We start from the raw sequence: 17,994 nt of genomic DNA on the forward strand, positions 1-17,994 counted from the left end.
GTGGTGAAGGACCTTAAATCCTTGTCACTTGAAGGGACTGGTATATTTTTGAGGGGGGAGGAAAGACTGAGAGGACATAATAACTGTCACCAAGTATTTGAATGTTTGCCATGGAGAAGGGGAGTAGACTAATTCTCTTCTGTCCCAGAAGGAAGAACCAGGAACAATGGGAAGAAGATGCATAAATTTAGGCTTGGTTTAAGGAAAAAATTCCTAACAGATAAGAACTGGCTCAAAGTGACATGAGTTGAAATGATGGGTTTCGCCATCGTTAAAGGTTTTCAAGCAGAGGCTGAATGGCCATTTGTTTGATGTGTTATAGTGTGTGTGTATTTTTTTCATGTATGACTTGGACTGTTTATATTGTTTGTGAATCTCCCTTGTATAATTTGTTCCATTGACCTATCTTTCTATTCTTTAACCAGTATCGGATGGTTTTGATGACTACTGCTTTATAATATCACTTGACATCTGAAAGTGCTGTTTCCCTTTCATCTTTCTTTCATCATTTCCCTCTATATTCTAGATCTTTTGTTTTTCCAAATGAATTTTATTTATCAGGTTAGTAAAGTATCCCCGTGATTAGTAGATTTGTTTAATAGAGCAGTAAAAGGATAGATGAATTTTGGTAGTATTGTCATTTTTATTATATTGGCATGACCTAGCAGTGCGCAATGACTATTCCTTCAACTGTTTAAGTTGTTCTTTTATCCCTTTAAGGAACGTGATATAATTTAAACCATACAAGTCTTTTGTGTGTTTTGGGAGGTCATTCCATAGATATCTTATGCATTTTGTAGTTATGTGCAATGGAATTTCCCTTTGTACTATTGCTTCTTGTTTTTTGTTATTCTTTAGAAATGCTGTTGGTTTTTTTATGATTTTGTAGCCTACAACTTTGCTGAAGTAATTAATTGTCTCAATATCTTTGCTGATTCCCTAGTGTTTTCCAAGTAACCATCATATCATTAGCAAACAAGGATAGTGTTATCTTCTCTTTACCTGTCTTTATTTCTTTAATTCTTTTCTCGCCTTACTACCATTGCTAGCATTTCTAAAACTATTATCAAATAATAGTGGGGTGAGTGGGTACCATTGCTTCACTCTGAATAGATTTTTACTGTAGTTGGGAAAAGACTTTGTGGTATATTATTCAATGAAAAGAGCATTGAATTCGAAGTCTGATCTGAGCTTGAGATTTGACTTGGACACTTAGTACCTTCCTGACCTTTGACAAATCATTTCACTTCATTGAGCCATGGTTTTTTCACTTCTATAAAATGGGGAAAATACATAGTGTCACTACCTACTTCCCAAGTCTTTTATTAGGAAAGCTCTTTGAAAGCTTAGAGCGCTGTAGAAGTATGTTATTAATAATAAGGAAACTGGTGCTAGCCATTTGTAAAGAAGTTCTATGACAGTTGTCATTCACTTTAAACCTGGCAGTCTTCAGCTCATTTACTCGGAATTTGGAACACATGCCCATAGTATTACAGGTGGTGCTTACATTGCAGCCCAGAGTACAGAAGACTTTTTAACCATAGTACAAATACATAGTAATAGGATGTTAAACTTAGAGCTGAAAGGAACCTCAGAGGTAATCTAGTTTAATTCCCTCATGAGGAAACTGAAACTCTAAAAGGTCAAATGACCATTCCAAATTCACACAGGTAATAAATGGTAGAGAATCCATTTCCTCTGATTCTCTCTACGTCCTGTGCTTTTTCCACAGTTTCATTACAAATGCAGTATGCTTTGTGGTTTGGGAACTAAACCAGGAACTACCATTGTTTCTAGGGCAAAAATGGTAAGTGAATGATGCTGTACTGGGAACACAATGTCAACCCTTCTCTTGCCAGTTTTGGTGAACGTCCCCTAACTCTGGACAAGAAAGTGATACAGGGATTAGGGAAACCTTTTACTTTTCAGGGAACTATGTGGAAGCTAAATCTTGGCTTTACTGACACTGTTGTTATGTAAAAAAAGTCTCAAGTTAAGGGAGTACTTGTAGTGATTACTTATAAAAGATGTATCTTACAGGATTTTGTTGTATCTAACTTAAGGTTTAGAAGTTAGCTGATTTCTTAGGGCAGCTTAGTCCATTTTGATTACTTTTTTCCCTTGCTCTATTATTATGCAGAGGGTGTTGACTTTTCTTTATGTGGTTTCATAAATTGATTAATTATACTAGCCAGTTTTTTCATACTCCCATTTCTTAGCTCAGGATATTTTCTCTGGTTGCTTCATGCCTAGGAAGCTTTCCCTCCTCATCTTTGTCTACCAACTTCCTTGGCTTCCTCTTAGTCCTATCTAGACTAAAATCTCATCTTCTATAGGAAGCCTTTCCTAACCCCTCTAAATTCTAGTGCCTTCTCTTCTTTAATGATTTCCTATTTAGCTTACTTCTAGCTTGTTTGTACCTATTTGTTTTCTTAAGCCCATTAGATTGTGGGCTCCCTGAGGGCAGGCATTGTCTTTCACCTTTTTTGTATCTGCAGTACATAGAATAATTCCTGGCACAGGAGGTGCTTAATAAGTGTTTATTGACTGCCTGACTAACTTTTAGGTCAGTAGTTCTAATTTTAAAATAATTTAATCTGCTGTTTCAAATGAATTTTTAAAAAAATCTTATTTTCATGAATTGGTCCTTTGCCTTCTACTTTAGTTTGATCTTGTAAAGGGTGTTTAAGTTATGATTTATCAAGAGAGACACATTACTGTCCAATTTAATGTGGTTTGTAAATAGGTATGCTTAATTTTCAGCTTTTATAAAGCATAGCATGTGTATACCAGAAAGTCTGATTGAAAGGATGTGGAATCAGTGAAGCAATTAAACATTTTTTTAAAAAGCAATTATGTTAAAGTTATGTAAATGGTTTTAGATTATGTATAAGTAATTATATTTTTCAGAATTGTTGACAGGGCAATAATAAGACTGCTTGTTCATTTGAACTTTGATTTTGATTTATTTTTTTAAAGTCATAATAGCCCTCTAACTTTGAGCCTTCTTAAGGGTCATTATGAAGTATAGTACATTTAAATATTGCTGTTTTTAGTATTAACATAGTACTTGGATATTTTAATTGACTTTAGACTTTAGAGTAAAATGCCTTTCCTGTTTTCTATAAATTAGAGACATGACTGTTGTAGGAATTTTTGTTTATGTATATTTGTTATTCTCTAAATTTTTTCCTACTCAATATCATCATGATATTGTTTTAAATGAATGTCACTAAATTAAAGACCTGTGATTTTAGATTGGAGAATAACAGAATTTGGGAGTTTGAAGAGACTTTAGCAGTCATCTTGTTCCAGCCCTTGCCTGAAAAAAAAAAATCCTCATTTTAATGTACCCAATATGTTGTCATTTAAACTTTGCTTGAAGATCTCCTTTGAGGAGGAACACACTATATTTCAAGGCAGTTCATTCTATTTTGGGGTAGCTCTAAGTTTTTTGTTATTTCCCAACACCAATTTATTAAATTTTCTCCTTTGCAACTCTTTAACCTATTGTTCCTACTTTTGCCCTCATAGGCCCAGTACATAGGCACAGTAAAACAAAGCTCATTCATGCTTCCACATGGCAGCCTTTCAAATACCTGAAGGCCACTGTTGTTCCCCAAGTTTCTTTGGGGTGAGCAGTCAACAAATATTTATCATGTATTGATTCTCCACCAGGCATTGGGCTAGGTTCTAGGAATATAAATATAAAGAATGAAGCAGTTTCTGATCCCAGGGAGTTTACAGGTGACACAAGTTCATATATTAATATGAAGTGAATAAATATAAAGTTAAATTCAGTGTAATTGGAGAGGGAAGGCAGTAGCAGCTGTAGGGATCAGTAAAGGCTAGAAAGTGGTCTTTTGGGTACCTTTGAAGGAACAGAGGAATTCTGTGAGGTGGAGTTGAAGGCATAAAGGTACATTCCTGGCATGGGAGAAAGCTGATTGAAAGGCATAGAGATGGGAGATATAGTTAGAGAGGGGGAATGGAATGCCATGTATGAGAAACAGAGAAAAATATCAGATCAGAGGGTGTTGGTGTGGGTGGGCAGAGTAGGGGAAATGATGTGTAGTGGTGCTGAAAAATTTGGAGCCAGGGTTTTAAAAAACAGAGAAATTTATATTTCATCCTAAAAGTTATAGGAAACTGCTGGGGTTTATTGGATGGAAGAGTAACCTGATTAAATGTGTATTTAAGGAAAATTACTTTGTTAACTATTTGTAAGTTGGGGTGGAGTAGGGAGAAATTTGAAGCAAGAAAACCATTGTAATGATTTAGGTGAGTGATGATGACTTAAATTAAAGTGAATAGCTGTTTGAGTAAAGAGAAAAGATTAGATGTAAGAGGAATGGTGGAGGCAGAAATGCCAAAATTGTCAATTGATTGGATATATGGGGTGAAGAAGACTGGGAAGTTGATGATAATGCCACAGTTTTAAACTTGGGAAATTGGAAGAATGGTTGTACTTTTGTTAGAAGTAGGGAAGTTTGGGAAGAGAGTGGGGTTTGGTGGGGAAATGCGTTCACAGTTTTGAGCATGTTGAATTTAGTATGTCTCTAGGATCTCCAAAAGGGAGAAAGACTGAGTCTAGATCTGTAATTCTGGGGGTTATCAGCAAAGAGATGATAATTAGACCCATGGGACCTTCATTCATCTGGAGAAGCTAGGATGGTGTTAGAAGTAATCTGGAGAGTTGAGGTTTCACAAGGCTTAAGGGATTCAGGAATAGAGTAGTGGAGAGTTAAACCACTTCATTAAGAAGTTGAGTTTGGGAGGGAAGGGGAGAGTCTAACTGAGGGTCAGGAGTGGAGAGAGAGCATGGTTCTGTACAATAAGGTTAACATAGGATTTTTTTTTGGAATGCAGTTTTCTTTCAAAATTCCTTACATAAAGTCAAATGTATGTAATGTGAATATGTAAAGTGAGAACTTGTCTATTGTCAACAGGCAATCACAACTTCACAAAACTTATGTCAAAACTAGATTTATTATAACAGAAATGAACATACATGTGGAATCCAAAGGGTTCACAGTCCATATAGGAGTTTGTATGTTTATGACAGTACAACAAAGGGAGGAGGAGAAAACATAAATCTTCCTAAAGGAGTATGGTATAGGAGGGGTTAGGTACAATAATGGTGGGAAAAAGATAAAACTCCTCCTGATGGGGAGGAGCAAGGTGATGGCATTTTTTCCCCTAGATTTTTTCCCCTAGATCATGAAGATATGATGGTCTGCTTATCTGCAAGGATCCCAGCTCCACAAACAGTTTCTTAATCTAGTGCAGACAGATTGACATCTGTCTTGATTCTCAAGGACAGACAAGGAATCCAGTTTGGGATGAAAACACAAGTCATGGCAACTGGGGTGGGGGAAGCTTCATCCTTGACACATTCAGGGCCTCCTGCATGCGCTAAGTCCAGTGTTTCTGGAAAATGTGGCAACTCAAAAAGACAAGTTCAGAGGACCCCTTAACATCCTTTAACAGTATATGGGAATTGAACAGACTGACAGATTGGGAGATTGAGTACTTTAGGGAATTTAAGGAACATTGATGTCTCCTAGTATGAATACAGGAGTTGGGGGTAGAAAGATAGCCAGATTCTGAGCTTAACTGAGAAAGGAAAGGAATGTGTCCTGGGAGATCAGTAGATAACATCCACCAGTATCTAGATACATCTGGATATAGTAAGCTTCAAAGGAGGGCAAGTTGCTTCTGAGTGATGTTAGTAGAGGAATACTGTAAGTGTTAATTTGGATCAGATTATGAGGACTCCCTCTTTAGGACCAGTGTGTCTTGGGGGGTAGGAGAGAAAGTTTAGCCTGTACAGGAAAAGGAAGCTCGAGTACAATGTCATTAGGAAAGAGGCAGGTTTTAGTAAGAGGCAAAAATAGGAGAGAAAGAGAATGAGAGGAAAAGGACTAAAACAAAGGAAATTTATTAATTATGAAGCAATAGTTCCAGAGATCACAGCGCCAAGGTGTGAGCACATATGAGTGGGACGTAAGGGGAGAAGGGTTGAGATGGATGTGGAGGAAAGAGCAGGCAACAGGGGTTGGAGAGGTATTTGTTTGCTATTCCATAATTTGGGAATAAGAGAGTAGGAGTTTGCTAACTTTGCTGGAGTTAGTCTTAGTAGAGTATCCCAAGGATGAGAGATATGTGGTTGAAGGAAGGCATGTGACATGTCATCTTTTGGGTCTCCATGCCTGCTGTAGAGAGCCTGGTGTTCTGGGAGTAAGGAGTGATTGATTCTACCCTTACAACTGGGGCAACGCCAGGGGAGCTGACATTGAGCTGCTAATGACCACTCTGAGTCCTGCGATTCAGCCAGCTTCATATCTCCCTGCTTCTATTAAAAGAGCATGAGATAGTTTATGGCCAGCTTTGCTAACACCGAGATAAATGATATCTATAACATTCCCTTGATCTACCACTTTAGTAACAACTTTTAAAAAAAGGAATCAAGGTTGTTATTGTTGTTGATGTTAGTGAAATTTTTTTTCAATAATCTTAACTTTCTAGTAACTTCCATTTCCATCCTCTGGCCACCAAACAGACTGCCCTTTGTAACAAAACAGTACAATTAAGCAAAACAAATCACCACATTAGGCCATGTTTCTGTACCCATCAGATATCCTTTTCTTAATGAAGCCATGCTTTTTTTGGGGGGGCCATCCCCAGTCGTCCTGCTCTGTATTTTACCACTGGACCCAGATGGCTCTGGAGGAGAAAGTGAGGCTGGTGACTTTCTTCGTACATTCCTCCCCTCACTCAAAATCAATTTACTTGCATGTTATGGTGTCACCTTATGGTCCACATGGTCCTCTTCAGGAATGAAGGGCAAACAACAACATGCTAGCTTTTTATGATTTTTGCTAAATGTTCACTATCCCATCTCTGTAATAGTCAATTTTGGAATTTTGTGAGGAAGTGAAGTTAATTTCACTGATTTGTAGAGTTTGCAGATGATAGTTGATGGGCTTAGAAACTCCCTCCCCCTCTAGTTTTTAACTCATCTTAACTTTCAAATGACTTACCCATGGTCACATTGCTATTGTCAGAACCAGCTCTTCCCGACTCCAGTCCACTGTGCTATCCTGTTTCTCCTTTAAGTTAAGAATTGTAGTTAATAATATCCAGTACCCAGGCCATTTCATAAAATCAATTGACTTGAATAACCCTTTCCAAAAGTATTATTATCAAAACTTGTTTTTGAACAACTTATTTTATGGCTATTGAAATCATTTGTGGCAATTCAGGTGGGAACTATTTTGATATATTTATAACATTAGCACTCAGCATTTTTTTGTATTCCGGGTGCTTGTATATTTGTTAATAAATTTTTGTAGAAAGACTTGGAGCAGCTATATTACAGGAAAAGCATCTGACTTGTAAGGGAATTCATTTATTCAACAGACATTTATTAATTGCATATTATATACTGGGTACTGACTGAGAGAGAGATAGAAAAGGTTCGGTCCCTGTTGTCTAGGCACTTAAAATTAAATTGGGGTGGTAATACATAATAATAGCTAGAATGTTTTAAAATTTACAAAGTACATTGCAAATATAAGTTCATTTGATCCAGCGCTTAGCACAGTGCTTACTATAGTAGGTGCTTAATAAATATTAATTGATTGATCTTTACAACAACCTTGGGAGGTATAGGTACTGTTATTATTCCTATTTTACAGATGATAAAACTGAGGTAAATGGAGGTTAACTTACTTGCCCAGGGTCATACATTAAATGTCTGAGGAAGGATTTGTTTATTCATAGATATGATAAAAATTAGTAAGTAAGAGGAATAGAGTTTTATGAGATCAATACAAGAGCTCTCTCTCAGCAAGGTTTATCTGGCAAGGTTTCACTGAACAGTGGTCTTGAGGGACAGGTTAAGATGTCAGTTTTAGGGGAGGCCGTTTCTATGTCTCGGGGAATGGGAGATCCTGGTTAATGAGACATTGTAGTTAATGGAACATTTAATCATATTAATATTTGGCATTAGCTTAGATGGATGTTTCATCTTGTTAGGTACTGTTGTTGCAAGAAGAGCTGAAATAGCTGCACATTCCAGTCAGATTTTTTGCTATGACTTAGAGGCAAAATCTTTAGTATTCACTTAAGTTTTCTGATAGAGCTTTTGATTTATTAGACTTGTAGGTTCATAGATTTAGAGCTGGTGCCTACCATAGAGGTGCCATAGTCCAGTTCCCTTATTTTACAGATGAAAAAACTGAGGCTCAGATAAATTAACTAATTTGTCCAGTGTCACACAGGTAATAAGTGGCAGAGCTAGTCTTTTGACTCTAGATCTAATTTTTTTTGCATTTTAACTTGCTTGAGGATTCAGAATAGGTTTGTTTGAGTCTCAGTTTTGAGTTTCAAGCATAGGTTAACTTGTTTCTCAGTCCATTGAAGCTAGGTTTTTTTGGAACTTAGTAGTTTCCACAGAGGAGGCATAAGAGGAATTGACCAGTTGGTATGTTTTAACACACACAAAAGGGAAGATTTGTAGCTTTATTTTTGAGGTACTTTGTGAATGGAGGAGAGGAACAAAGACATCCAGATCACAGGTCACCGGAGGGACAAGAATATAATTCACTTTCCAGAAGAGTTCATCTGCATTTGTGATTCAGCTAGCAGAATGACATCTGGGCCTTAGTTGAAGTAGTCTTGGGCTATAGCTGGAGGAGGAAGTAGAACAATGATTTTTCTAAGAGATGTCATTTGGATTTGACACCTAGGTTCTTATCAGTCATTGTTTGGAGTGAATAATCCTGGGTTCTTTCCTCAGGTATGAGGACAAGATCCAGGGGTTTTATGCAGAAGGCTCATTCTCTAATAGGAAGGATTTTCTACCTCTGTGATAGTCTGGGAAGTCCTATTTAATGAGGTTGTATGAGAAATTCCAAGTATAGGAGATACCAGAAAAGGGAGGAGGAGTAGGGAGGAGGAAGGGATTTATTTTTAGAGCAGTGCTTCTTAAATTTTTTGCACCTGACCAGGACCCCTTTCTGATATTGAATAGCCTTCTTTGGCGTTGCCTGACCTGAGTGCATGCACAGTGCAAAGTGCACATGCATTGTCTTCAGAACCAAGGCTGCAGTGAAGTTGCACAATGCAACATGAGCAAGCTCTGCCAGAAACAGCCAGAAACACCTCAGATTCATTGAGCATTTCATTTTGAATTAATTTTTGGTTGTTGGGCATTCAGAATCTTTTATTGTTGCCAAATTTTCATGACCCCATATGGGGTCATGACCCACAGTTTCAGAAGTGCTGATTTAGAGCAGAGCCAGCTTGTTGCAGAAAAGGCTAGGCTCATACATAAAACCAGAGAGATTTTTTGGACTATCTCATTTGTCACTATATGTGGTTTTTTTCCTTTAATTTTTAAGAGTACCTCAAACTTCAGAAACCTAGAAACTGAAATCATTTCTTTTTCCTAACTCTACTATATTTTCTGACTTTATTAGCTTTGTTAGTAGTACTACTGATGAGGGCTGGAAGGGGGGCGGTGGTGAGACCCCGACAAAAACCAAGGTACTAGAGGCAGGCCGGCTGGAAGGAATTCATGAACTCAAGTTTTGTTGAGGTCAAGGTAAAGATTTACTACACTTTTCAACTGGCATGAGTTCTTAGAGAACCTGCAACCTTAGAGGGGGTACAGGGAAAGTTTATATAGGATATTCTATAGTGAAGCATGTGCCAAATAATGCTAGCTAGGTATTTTGGGGTGGGATTAGGGAGTGGTTAAGGAGTGGTTAGTTCTTAAAAGAACATGCACTTTTGGTATCTACTGTGCAGGTATTTTACCCAAAATTCATCAGGAAATAGCTCAAGGAGGAGCTACCTGAAGGGGTGGTTTTAGGCCTGAAATGTCAGTAAGTTAACTCGTGGTCGGGGCTGACTCAGCAATACCAGGCTGCTTTCATCAATGTCTTGTTAGACAAGATAAATGTAAGGGAGCATATGTATGTCTAAGTCTAGGATACATATGATTGGTCGGTGAGTAGTAAGTGTCGTTATGACCCAGTGCACAGACTATTAAGTTCTGTAGGTGCAGTTGGCTGCTGTAGCAGGAAGGAAGATAGCAGTTTCTGCTTGGGCAGGCTGTGTCCTTGGGCTGAGGAGAAACTGCCTGGGATAGTGTTTTGAGGCTAGGGAGAAATGTCATTTTAGAATTGGGGCCCAAGCACATGCACCCAGGCACCCCATCACCTTTTAGTTACCCCTGTTTTCAACATTGTAATCATCTGTGACTTTTCCATCTTCATTGTTCCTTTTACCCAGTTAGTTGCCAAGTTCTATTCATTCTGCCTTCTCAGTGGCTCACATCTGTCCCGTTTTCTAATTCTGATACTGATGACTTCTCATCTGGGCTATTGCAGTTGTCTTCTAATAAAACTTTCCATATCCTTTCTCCTTCCATGACTCTTTGCTGTGTATCATAGACAGAAGCAACACTTTCTAATGTGCAGGTCTTGATCCCAGACTCTCCAAGTTGGAAAGAATCTGAGAGGCCATCTATTCCATCCTGTACCTGCACAAGAAACTATCTACAACATACCTGACAAAAGGGGTATGTTTGCTTTTATACCTCAAGTCTGTGGGTTAGGGGGAGGGAACTCACTGCTGCCCAAAATAGTACATTTCACATTTGGAGAGCTCTAATTGTCAGGAAGTTTTGTCTTACTTTAAGCCTAATTTTAATTCTTTTTCAGCTGCCACCTGTTACTTCTGTTTTCTTTCCTTTTTTGGTCAAGCAGAACATGTTTAATCCATTTTCCCTGCGGGAGCTCATCAAATCCTTAACATCCAGCATAAATAGCTCTTGCTTCCCCCAAGTTTTCTTTTCCTCCCCACCGGAATAGTGTTCAGGTTACATTGTCTATTGAACATCGTCTCTATTCCTTAGCCTGCACATTCAAAGCCCTATATTGATTCCAGTCAAACTTTGTATCCTTTCTTTCTACCCCTTTCCCTCATATTATTTTTTTAGTCAAATTGAAGTTTTCACAATCCTTGTGAAAATCCTTTTACAATCCTGTACCTTTGCTTAAATGATTTTTTTGCCTGTTGACCTTCTACTGAACCCTCAAAACCAAACTCAGATGCTGATTCTATCATCACATCTTCCCAGGTGTTAAAGAAGCAGTGCTGAATTTGGAGTCAGAGGGATTAGATTCAAATTCTAGCACTGCTACTTACTACTTGTATGACCTTGGGCAAGTCAATTAAAGCTTCTGGGCCTCTGTTTCCTCTTTTGTTAAATGAGAGAGTAGGTCTGACCTTTGAAGTATTTTCTCCCTCTGAATTCTTTGATCCTGCCTAGAAGTCATTTCTACTTCATTGTATTTTTCTTACATATCTCTTCTTCATTTGTATTCTCCTTATGCACTTGCTGTATTATGCTTTTTCATTTGTATGTTTTATCCTTTCTGTATTGTCACTTTGTTTAGAGTAGGTATTATGTTTTACTTATCTTTATATCTTCTGGTGACTTGCAGAGGAGTATGCTTTTAATAAATAAATGTTTGTTGAATGATGTGCATGGCAGTGCATCAGAATGCAACAAATTTGTTTGAAGTTTAATACTAGGCCCCCACATTTGGGAGCTAGGTAGACTTTCCAGTTTTCAAGGAAAAAAAAACAAAAGGATGAGAGAACTATCGGATTAATTTATTGCTCCTGTCCATTGTTTTTCCCTCCTTTTGAGTGCATGCAGGGAGTAGAACCTTGACCCAGAACTAGAATGGTACAATGATGGCTGAGAAGCTTTAGGATTCTCAGACAAGTTGTCACTGCTGCCTGGGTCTAGTTGTGTTGTCTTAGTACCTCTGACTTTTTTAAAGTTGTAGAGATAGTAAAAATGAAGACGGTCAGGAAGGGCTTCATGGAGAATGTAATGCATATTTAGCAAAAATGAAAATACTGTGAAATAACATTGAAAATTATTTTTAACCATTTGTTCTCCATAAGTTTCAAATTTTGAACTATTAAATTCATAGATATCTTGTTTTTGGTCAAAGTTCTGTCTTTTAATAAATTTTGAATAATTTTATATGCTATTTTTCATTTAAAACATAGATTTCAAATAAAATGAATTGATCACATTGGAAATTTACTTATCTTTTATTAATAGGTTCAGGCGTGTTCAGTCCAGCTAATATTGGTCAGCCACGAAAGACTACTCTGTCTCCTGCTCAGCTGGATCCCTTTTATACTCAGGGAGATTCTCTGACTTCAGAAGATCACCTTGATGACACTTGGGTAACTGTATTTGGGTAAGTAATTTTCATCATTTGAGTTTCTGCCTTAAGCTTTTTTATTCTTGGCAAAGAACTAAACTACTTCTTATTTTGTTGTAGTAATACTGTTCAACAATTAATGTAATTTATTAGTAAATCGTGTAACCTTTTTTTAGTATGGGAAAATAGGTATTCCCTCAACCCCCTTCATTTATCTGAAGTTTGGATTAGAATTACATGGCTACTGTTTGGTTTCATACCATGTCTGATTTACTATCCCTTCATCTATGTTTTGAGTCTTAACTCCAGAGCCATTTTGCCCGCTTTCCACTAATTACATAATTCACTAATTATGTAATACATAATTTTGAAGCAAAAAAATTGGCATAAAAATTATGACAATTAGGTAAATATATATAACGTAGCATCTAGCATGCACATTTATCTAGTCATTTCATATCAGTAAAAATTTAGTAGTTGGACAGATAAGAGATTGGTTGTCTTTTGAAAACAATTGCCAGAATAATACTGAGGCTTGCTATATGAATTTAGGAAGTGGGTAAATATTAGAATAATAACATAAAACTAGCATTATTTAATTCTCTTATTTTTTTCAAAGACCAAGAATTTTTCTCATTCAAGTCTGTATTTGTAATAATTAAAACTAGATTCTTCATATTTGAATCTTTATATTCTTTTAATCATGAAATGTTAATACATTGATACCTGAATTTCAATTTCTAGACAAAAGTCTTTTGTTCTTCAGTAGAGGCAACTTTAATAACATGGTTATGTCACTGTGAATCGGGTAGATTGCTTGAAGCATTTCTTGAAAACATTTTTCTGTCTTTAGCCTCCCCATTTTTGATTTGTCATTTTTTTTGCCTCATTTCATATTGCAGGAATATCTTATGTATTCATTTTGGAATAAATGTTCCACATGATGACATTTTCTAGATAACAGCACTTTTAATTGCCAAAACATTTTGTGTTAACCATTTTTATGGAATGATTTCTCAGTTATTTTATGTATTTTCCTGGTTCAGTAAATTGTACTTAACGTCATTTAACTCTTTTAGGCTAACATGGGGTTATCCATATACTGTTCTTATACTGCAGTAAAGTTATTCTTAAGGATCTTGGGGTGGATACTTAGTTGATCCCAGAACACTGTGATCTTTTAGTTCATTTTTGATTTTTATAGTTTTTTCATGTCTCCTCTGTCAAATTGTTACTTTTTTCTGCTGTAATGGCAAAATGGAAAGAGCATTGTTAGTCCTGGACCCAAGGGACCTGAATTTGAATTACACTTCTGCTACTTAATAGCTGGGCAGATGTCTCTGGGTCCCAAACTCTTATTTTTTTCAAATGAAGGTGTGGAACTATATGATAATTAAGTTTCTTTCAGCTTGTAGTCCTGTAATTCTATTATCCTATAATTAATGTGAATATCTCATACTATCTATCATTTATCCAGCACTTAATACACAGTCAATGCTTAATATGTGTTTATTGACTAACTGAATATCTCTGGCAGATGTATTCTTCTCTTTTCTCTCACTCCCTTCCTCTTGCTGGTTACTTTTAATATGCTGTGGACTGGGCCTAATAACAATGAAGCCTGTTAGAATTGTATCTAAAATAAGAATAAGTAGAATTAGAGTGAAGACCTGAGGGACTCTACTATGAGCAAAATGCATGTATTTTAATTCATAAACTTCTTGATATTTTGATTATTGGGAGACTTTTTTTGTTAACTTTATGATCTGTGGCTATTCACTTAATATATAATTGAGATAATTCACAGTCATTTATCTAGCTAAGTGAGGCATGACTTTACATGGTACTGTGAAAATCTTAGATTGAATCCTTCTGAAAAATACTTGGACTTATAGTACTACAGTTTGTACAATACTTTAAAGAATTAGTAGATCTGAGCACCATAATTAATTATCACTATAAATTTCTCATTGTAGGGTGAGTAAATTTGGAATTACTTAAGATAGGGGTAGAAAAAAAAGACTGGCGTGTTTGATAGAGAATGAAATGCTAGAATTGATGGCAGCTAGAGGGGTTCTACTTTAAGGATTGGAGGTAGATCTTTGTGTTGCTGTCCCTTCTTACCAAATTGTTGTGAGTTGAAAAGTGAACTTCCTTAGATTGATGGTTTTAGCTTTTAGAGCTCTTTGATTTTTTTTTTCAGTTGAAAGTAGAGACTTCTACTTTTGTTTTTCTATCACATGGTACATGTCCAGCACATGGTAATGACTTAATAAATGCTTTACTGATTGATGATATTTGTACTGTTAATACTGTGTTGAATGTGGTTTCTGTTTCTTTTAAGGTTTCCTCAAGCATCTGCTTCGTATATACTCCTTCAGTTTGCACAGTATGGAAACATAGTAAAACATGTGGTAAGTTTTACTTAAAAAAGATTTCAAAGGAGGGGAAATAATTTTAAAGATGAATTGTGGATTGGAGAAATCAGAAACCTGTTTTCATTTATGTTTCCCCATTTCTTTGTCTGGGTTTTTGAAGATTTTATTTTTGCTATAAGGTTTTCCTTAAGTTCTGAAAGTTTTGACAGAATGCAAAGTATAGTAGAACTAAATTTGAATTCTGATGCCTGCACTATTTACTGTGTAACTCTGGGCATGTTTCTTACATGTTCTGTCTTTGAACAGTCTGTAAAGTGGGGGGTGATCAATAACTTGCTGTATGTAGTTCTCAAGGTTGTTTGGAGGGAAGTGCTTTCTGCCAACCTTAAAGCACTACATAAACTTTGGATATTATCATTGAGAGGAGTTGTGGCACAGTGGGTTAAAGAGCTGACCCTCTGATAAATTAAAATTGTGTGACCCTGGGCGAGTCGTTTACTCTTCTAGTACTCCAGGCGCAACAACTGCAGATCTTCAGCTGATTGAAGGAGGATCCTCATCAGTAGTTCATTATATAAATGAAGTCACAGCAGTTATCATTGATGATTGTTGTGGGTTTATTGACAGGTGGACAGGGGACTCATAGGAGAATTAGGCATGGATCTGGCCTACGCTGTATTTCCTCACAGGAATTCTTAAATGTGTAAAGCTAGTTGAGTCTACATTTTTTTGTTTTTTCACAGGATTTGTAGATAATGATCCATCTACCAAAATTATGGAAATACTTATTCTAAGCATAATCTTAGATTTAATTATCATTACTTAAAATATTTACTTGTACTTTCTTTGAAGAGAATGTTACATAAATAGAATTTAGGAAAAGGCATTTGTTTGCGTGATATTATATGAAATAGACTTGTTATTTTTAGGTTAGCAGTGTAGTACTACTAATTGTAATAGAAACATTTTTATTGTTATCCATAATTCGTTTTAAAAAGTATTTGTTATTTTGTTGGGACAACATAGTGTAGTGGAAACTGTACTGGGCAAAGAGTCAGAAGAAGCTGTATGATCATGGGCAAACCATTTAATTTCTTTAAGTTTCCATTTCCCTACTTTTAAATAGAGATAATACTTATGTTGCCTATCACATAACTTTGAGAGGGATGTATTTTAAAAACCATAAAGCACTATAGTGATTTTGATTTATTATTTTTATTGGTGAATTTTACCTATATGCAATCTCATCTGTGCTTTATTTGACTCCATCTCATGTTTTCTGTAATTTAAATCTGTACAGATGTCTAACACAGGGAATTGGATGCATATTCGTTATCAGTCCAAACTTCAGGCCCGGAAAGCCTTAAGCAAAGATGGAAGGATTTTTGGAGAGTCCATCATGATTGGAGTAAAGCCTTGTATAGATAAAGTAAGTTTTTGAAAGCAGATATATAACCTAGCCCATAGGATTGAATTGAGAGTCAAGATTCTTTCAATTTCTGTGGCTGCTTTTGCCCCAACTGGCATTGTTATCTTTTGGTAAGTCATTTATGCCCTTGTGTCTCTCACTATAAAATGGATTTTAGTGAAGTTGAATTAAGATGATGGTAATATTATTAGTAATGTTTGCAGGTTGGGAAATTAGGTGTTCTACATTCATATGAAACTTACCTCTAACTTTTTTTAAAAAAATTTAACTACTTTTGATGGAAATGCTTCTAAGTGTATTACACATCTACCTGGAACAGAGGATACGGAACATAATTTAATGTTTTTTTAATGATTCATTAAATTAGGAACATTAATTATTGTACTGTGCCATATTATAATCATATTGGCCCTAATAAGAGTATTTAGGACTACTTGTTTCTACATTAAATGTCTTCATAGCGTCTTCTCTTTAACTTGCTCTGTTGTCACTGCATTTGAAGCTACTTATGATCTGTATTAGAAAACCTCACAGGTATGTGGAGAAAAGTATTTTACGTAGTCCACATCTTTCCTAATGTTCTAAGTTTGTGGATTTTTATTGTGGCAAAGTTTGCCTTTTAGCACCTGCTGTTGCTTATTTTTGGTTTTATGACTATATTATAAGTTTGTTAAGGTTGTTTGAAATCCTATTTTAATTGAAGGTAGGGCATTATTGTATCTTCACTTTGCTAGCAAATGCCATGACCTTGTTTTTTTGAATTCATATAATGATTCATATATTTAAGAAGATTTTAGAAGATTTAAGATTTAAGAAGATTTTAGAGATCATCAAGTCTGATCAGATAATTTTACATCTGTAAGAGTGTTATTGGACTAGATGGCCTCTGAAATTCCTTCCACATCATTATCTGTAATGTCAGGGAAAGGAAATCTCTTTATTTTTATATTGTAGAAATGGAAACCTATTAAACATCTTTACCATGGTTGGTTAGCTAATTAGTGGCAGAATATTAGTGGAACCTAGGCTTCCTGATTCCCAGACTCTTTACCACACATCCTTAGCTTACTTCAATGCAAAAGTTGTTCAAAACGTTTATTTGAACCAGTTAAGACATTCTAGACATCTTAATGATTTCATTAAAAAACTTACTCTAAAATTTTATATTGATATGTTTGCCTTTATGTTGCTACCAAAGAAGGGATAAAGTGGAAAGAGCATTGGATTAAAAATCAGGGGAATTAGGATTAACCCCAGATTTGCTACTTATTACCTGTATGATTTGAGGGTCTCAGTTTCTCAGCTTTAAAATGAAGAATTTGAACTATATGATTCCTTCAAGTCCCTTTCAGCTTTATGACCTAAGTCAAGCTTTGCATTTTTTTTCTCTAGAACGTTATGGAAAGCTGTGATAGAAGCACCATATCTTCTCCAGGATCAGCCTTCACACCGCCAATCAAAACCTTAGGCACACCTGTACAGCCTTCAAGTACTCCTAGAATTTCTACCATGAGACCTCTTGCTACAGCTTATAAAGCTTCTACTAGTGACTATCAGGTATTTTGTGAATTGGATAAAAAGATATTTTTTAATCTGTACATACATACAGCTTTTTCTTAGCTTATATTTATAAGGGATAGTTCATAATTTGAAATCATTGAAGTAAAACCTTTTTGAGAGCTCTAGATGTATATTTTTCTGTATGTTTTCAAAAAGGTAATTAAATTAATGGTTTGGGCATGCCTTTCTCCTTTCTGTTGGAGATGATTTAATCAACTTGATGTTCTTAAATGTTATTTTTTAAAAATGAGATTTGGATTAATGAAAAGACCCTCTTTCTTTCTTTCCTTACCCTCTATATTTTTGTTTCCTTCCTTAGGGAATTAGCTGTTATTTTAGTTTGTTGAGCCCCATTTCTGTTATTATA

At 35.9% G+C, this 17,994-nt stretch overlaps 1 protein-coding gene across 3 annotated transcripts in view; it reads left to right on the plus strand.

Annotated features, from left to right (window-relative positions):
• Nucleotides 1-17,994, plus strand: part of NUP35 (nucleoporin 35) — a 67,219-nt gene that overhangs the window by 47,581 nt on the left and 1,644 nt on the right. For all 3 annotated transcript variants that reach the window (XM_072612584.1, XM_072612582.1, XM_072612583.1), the window contains exons 5-8: nucleotides 12,155-12,296; nucleotides 14,605-14,674; nucleotides 15,939-16,067; nucleotides 17,460-17,624. In XM_072612584.1, coding sequence (XP_072468685.1) covers nucleotides 12,155-12,296; nucleotides 14,605-14,674; nucleotides 15,939-16,067; nucleotides 17,460-17,624 — 506 coding nt within the window. The remainder of the gene's footprint in view (nucleotides 1-12,154; nucleotides 12,297-14,604; nucleotides 14,675-15,938; nucleotides 16,068-17,459; nucleotides 17,625-17,994) is intronic.

The sequence above is a fragment of the Notamacropus eugenii genome, chromosome 5 (assembly GCF_028372415.1).
Source record: "Notamacropus eugenii isolate mMacEug1 chromosome 5, mMacEug1.pri_v2, whole genome shotgun sequence".
In the NCBI taxonomy this organism is placed as follows: Eukaryota; Metazoa; Chordata; class Mammalia; order Diprotodontia; family Macropodidae; genus Notamacropus; species Notamacropus eugenii.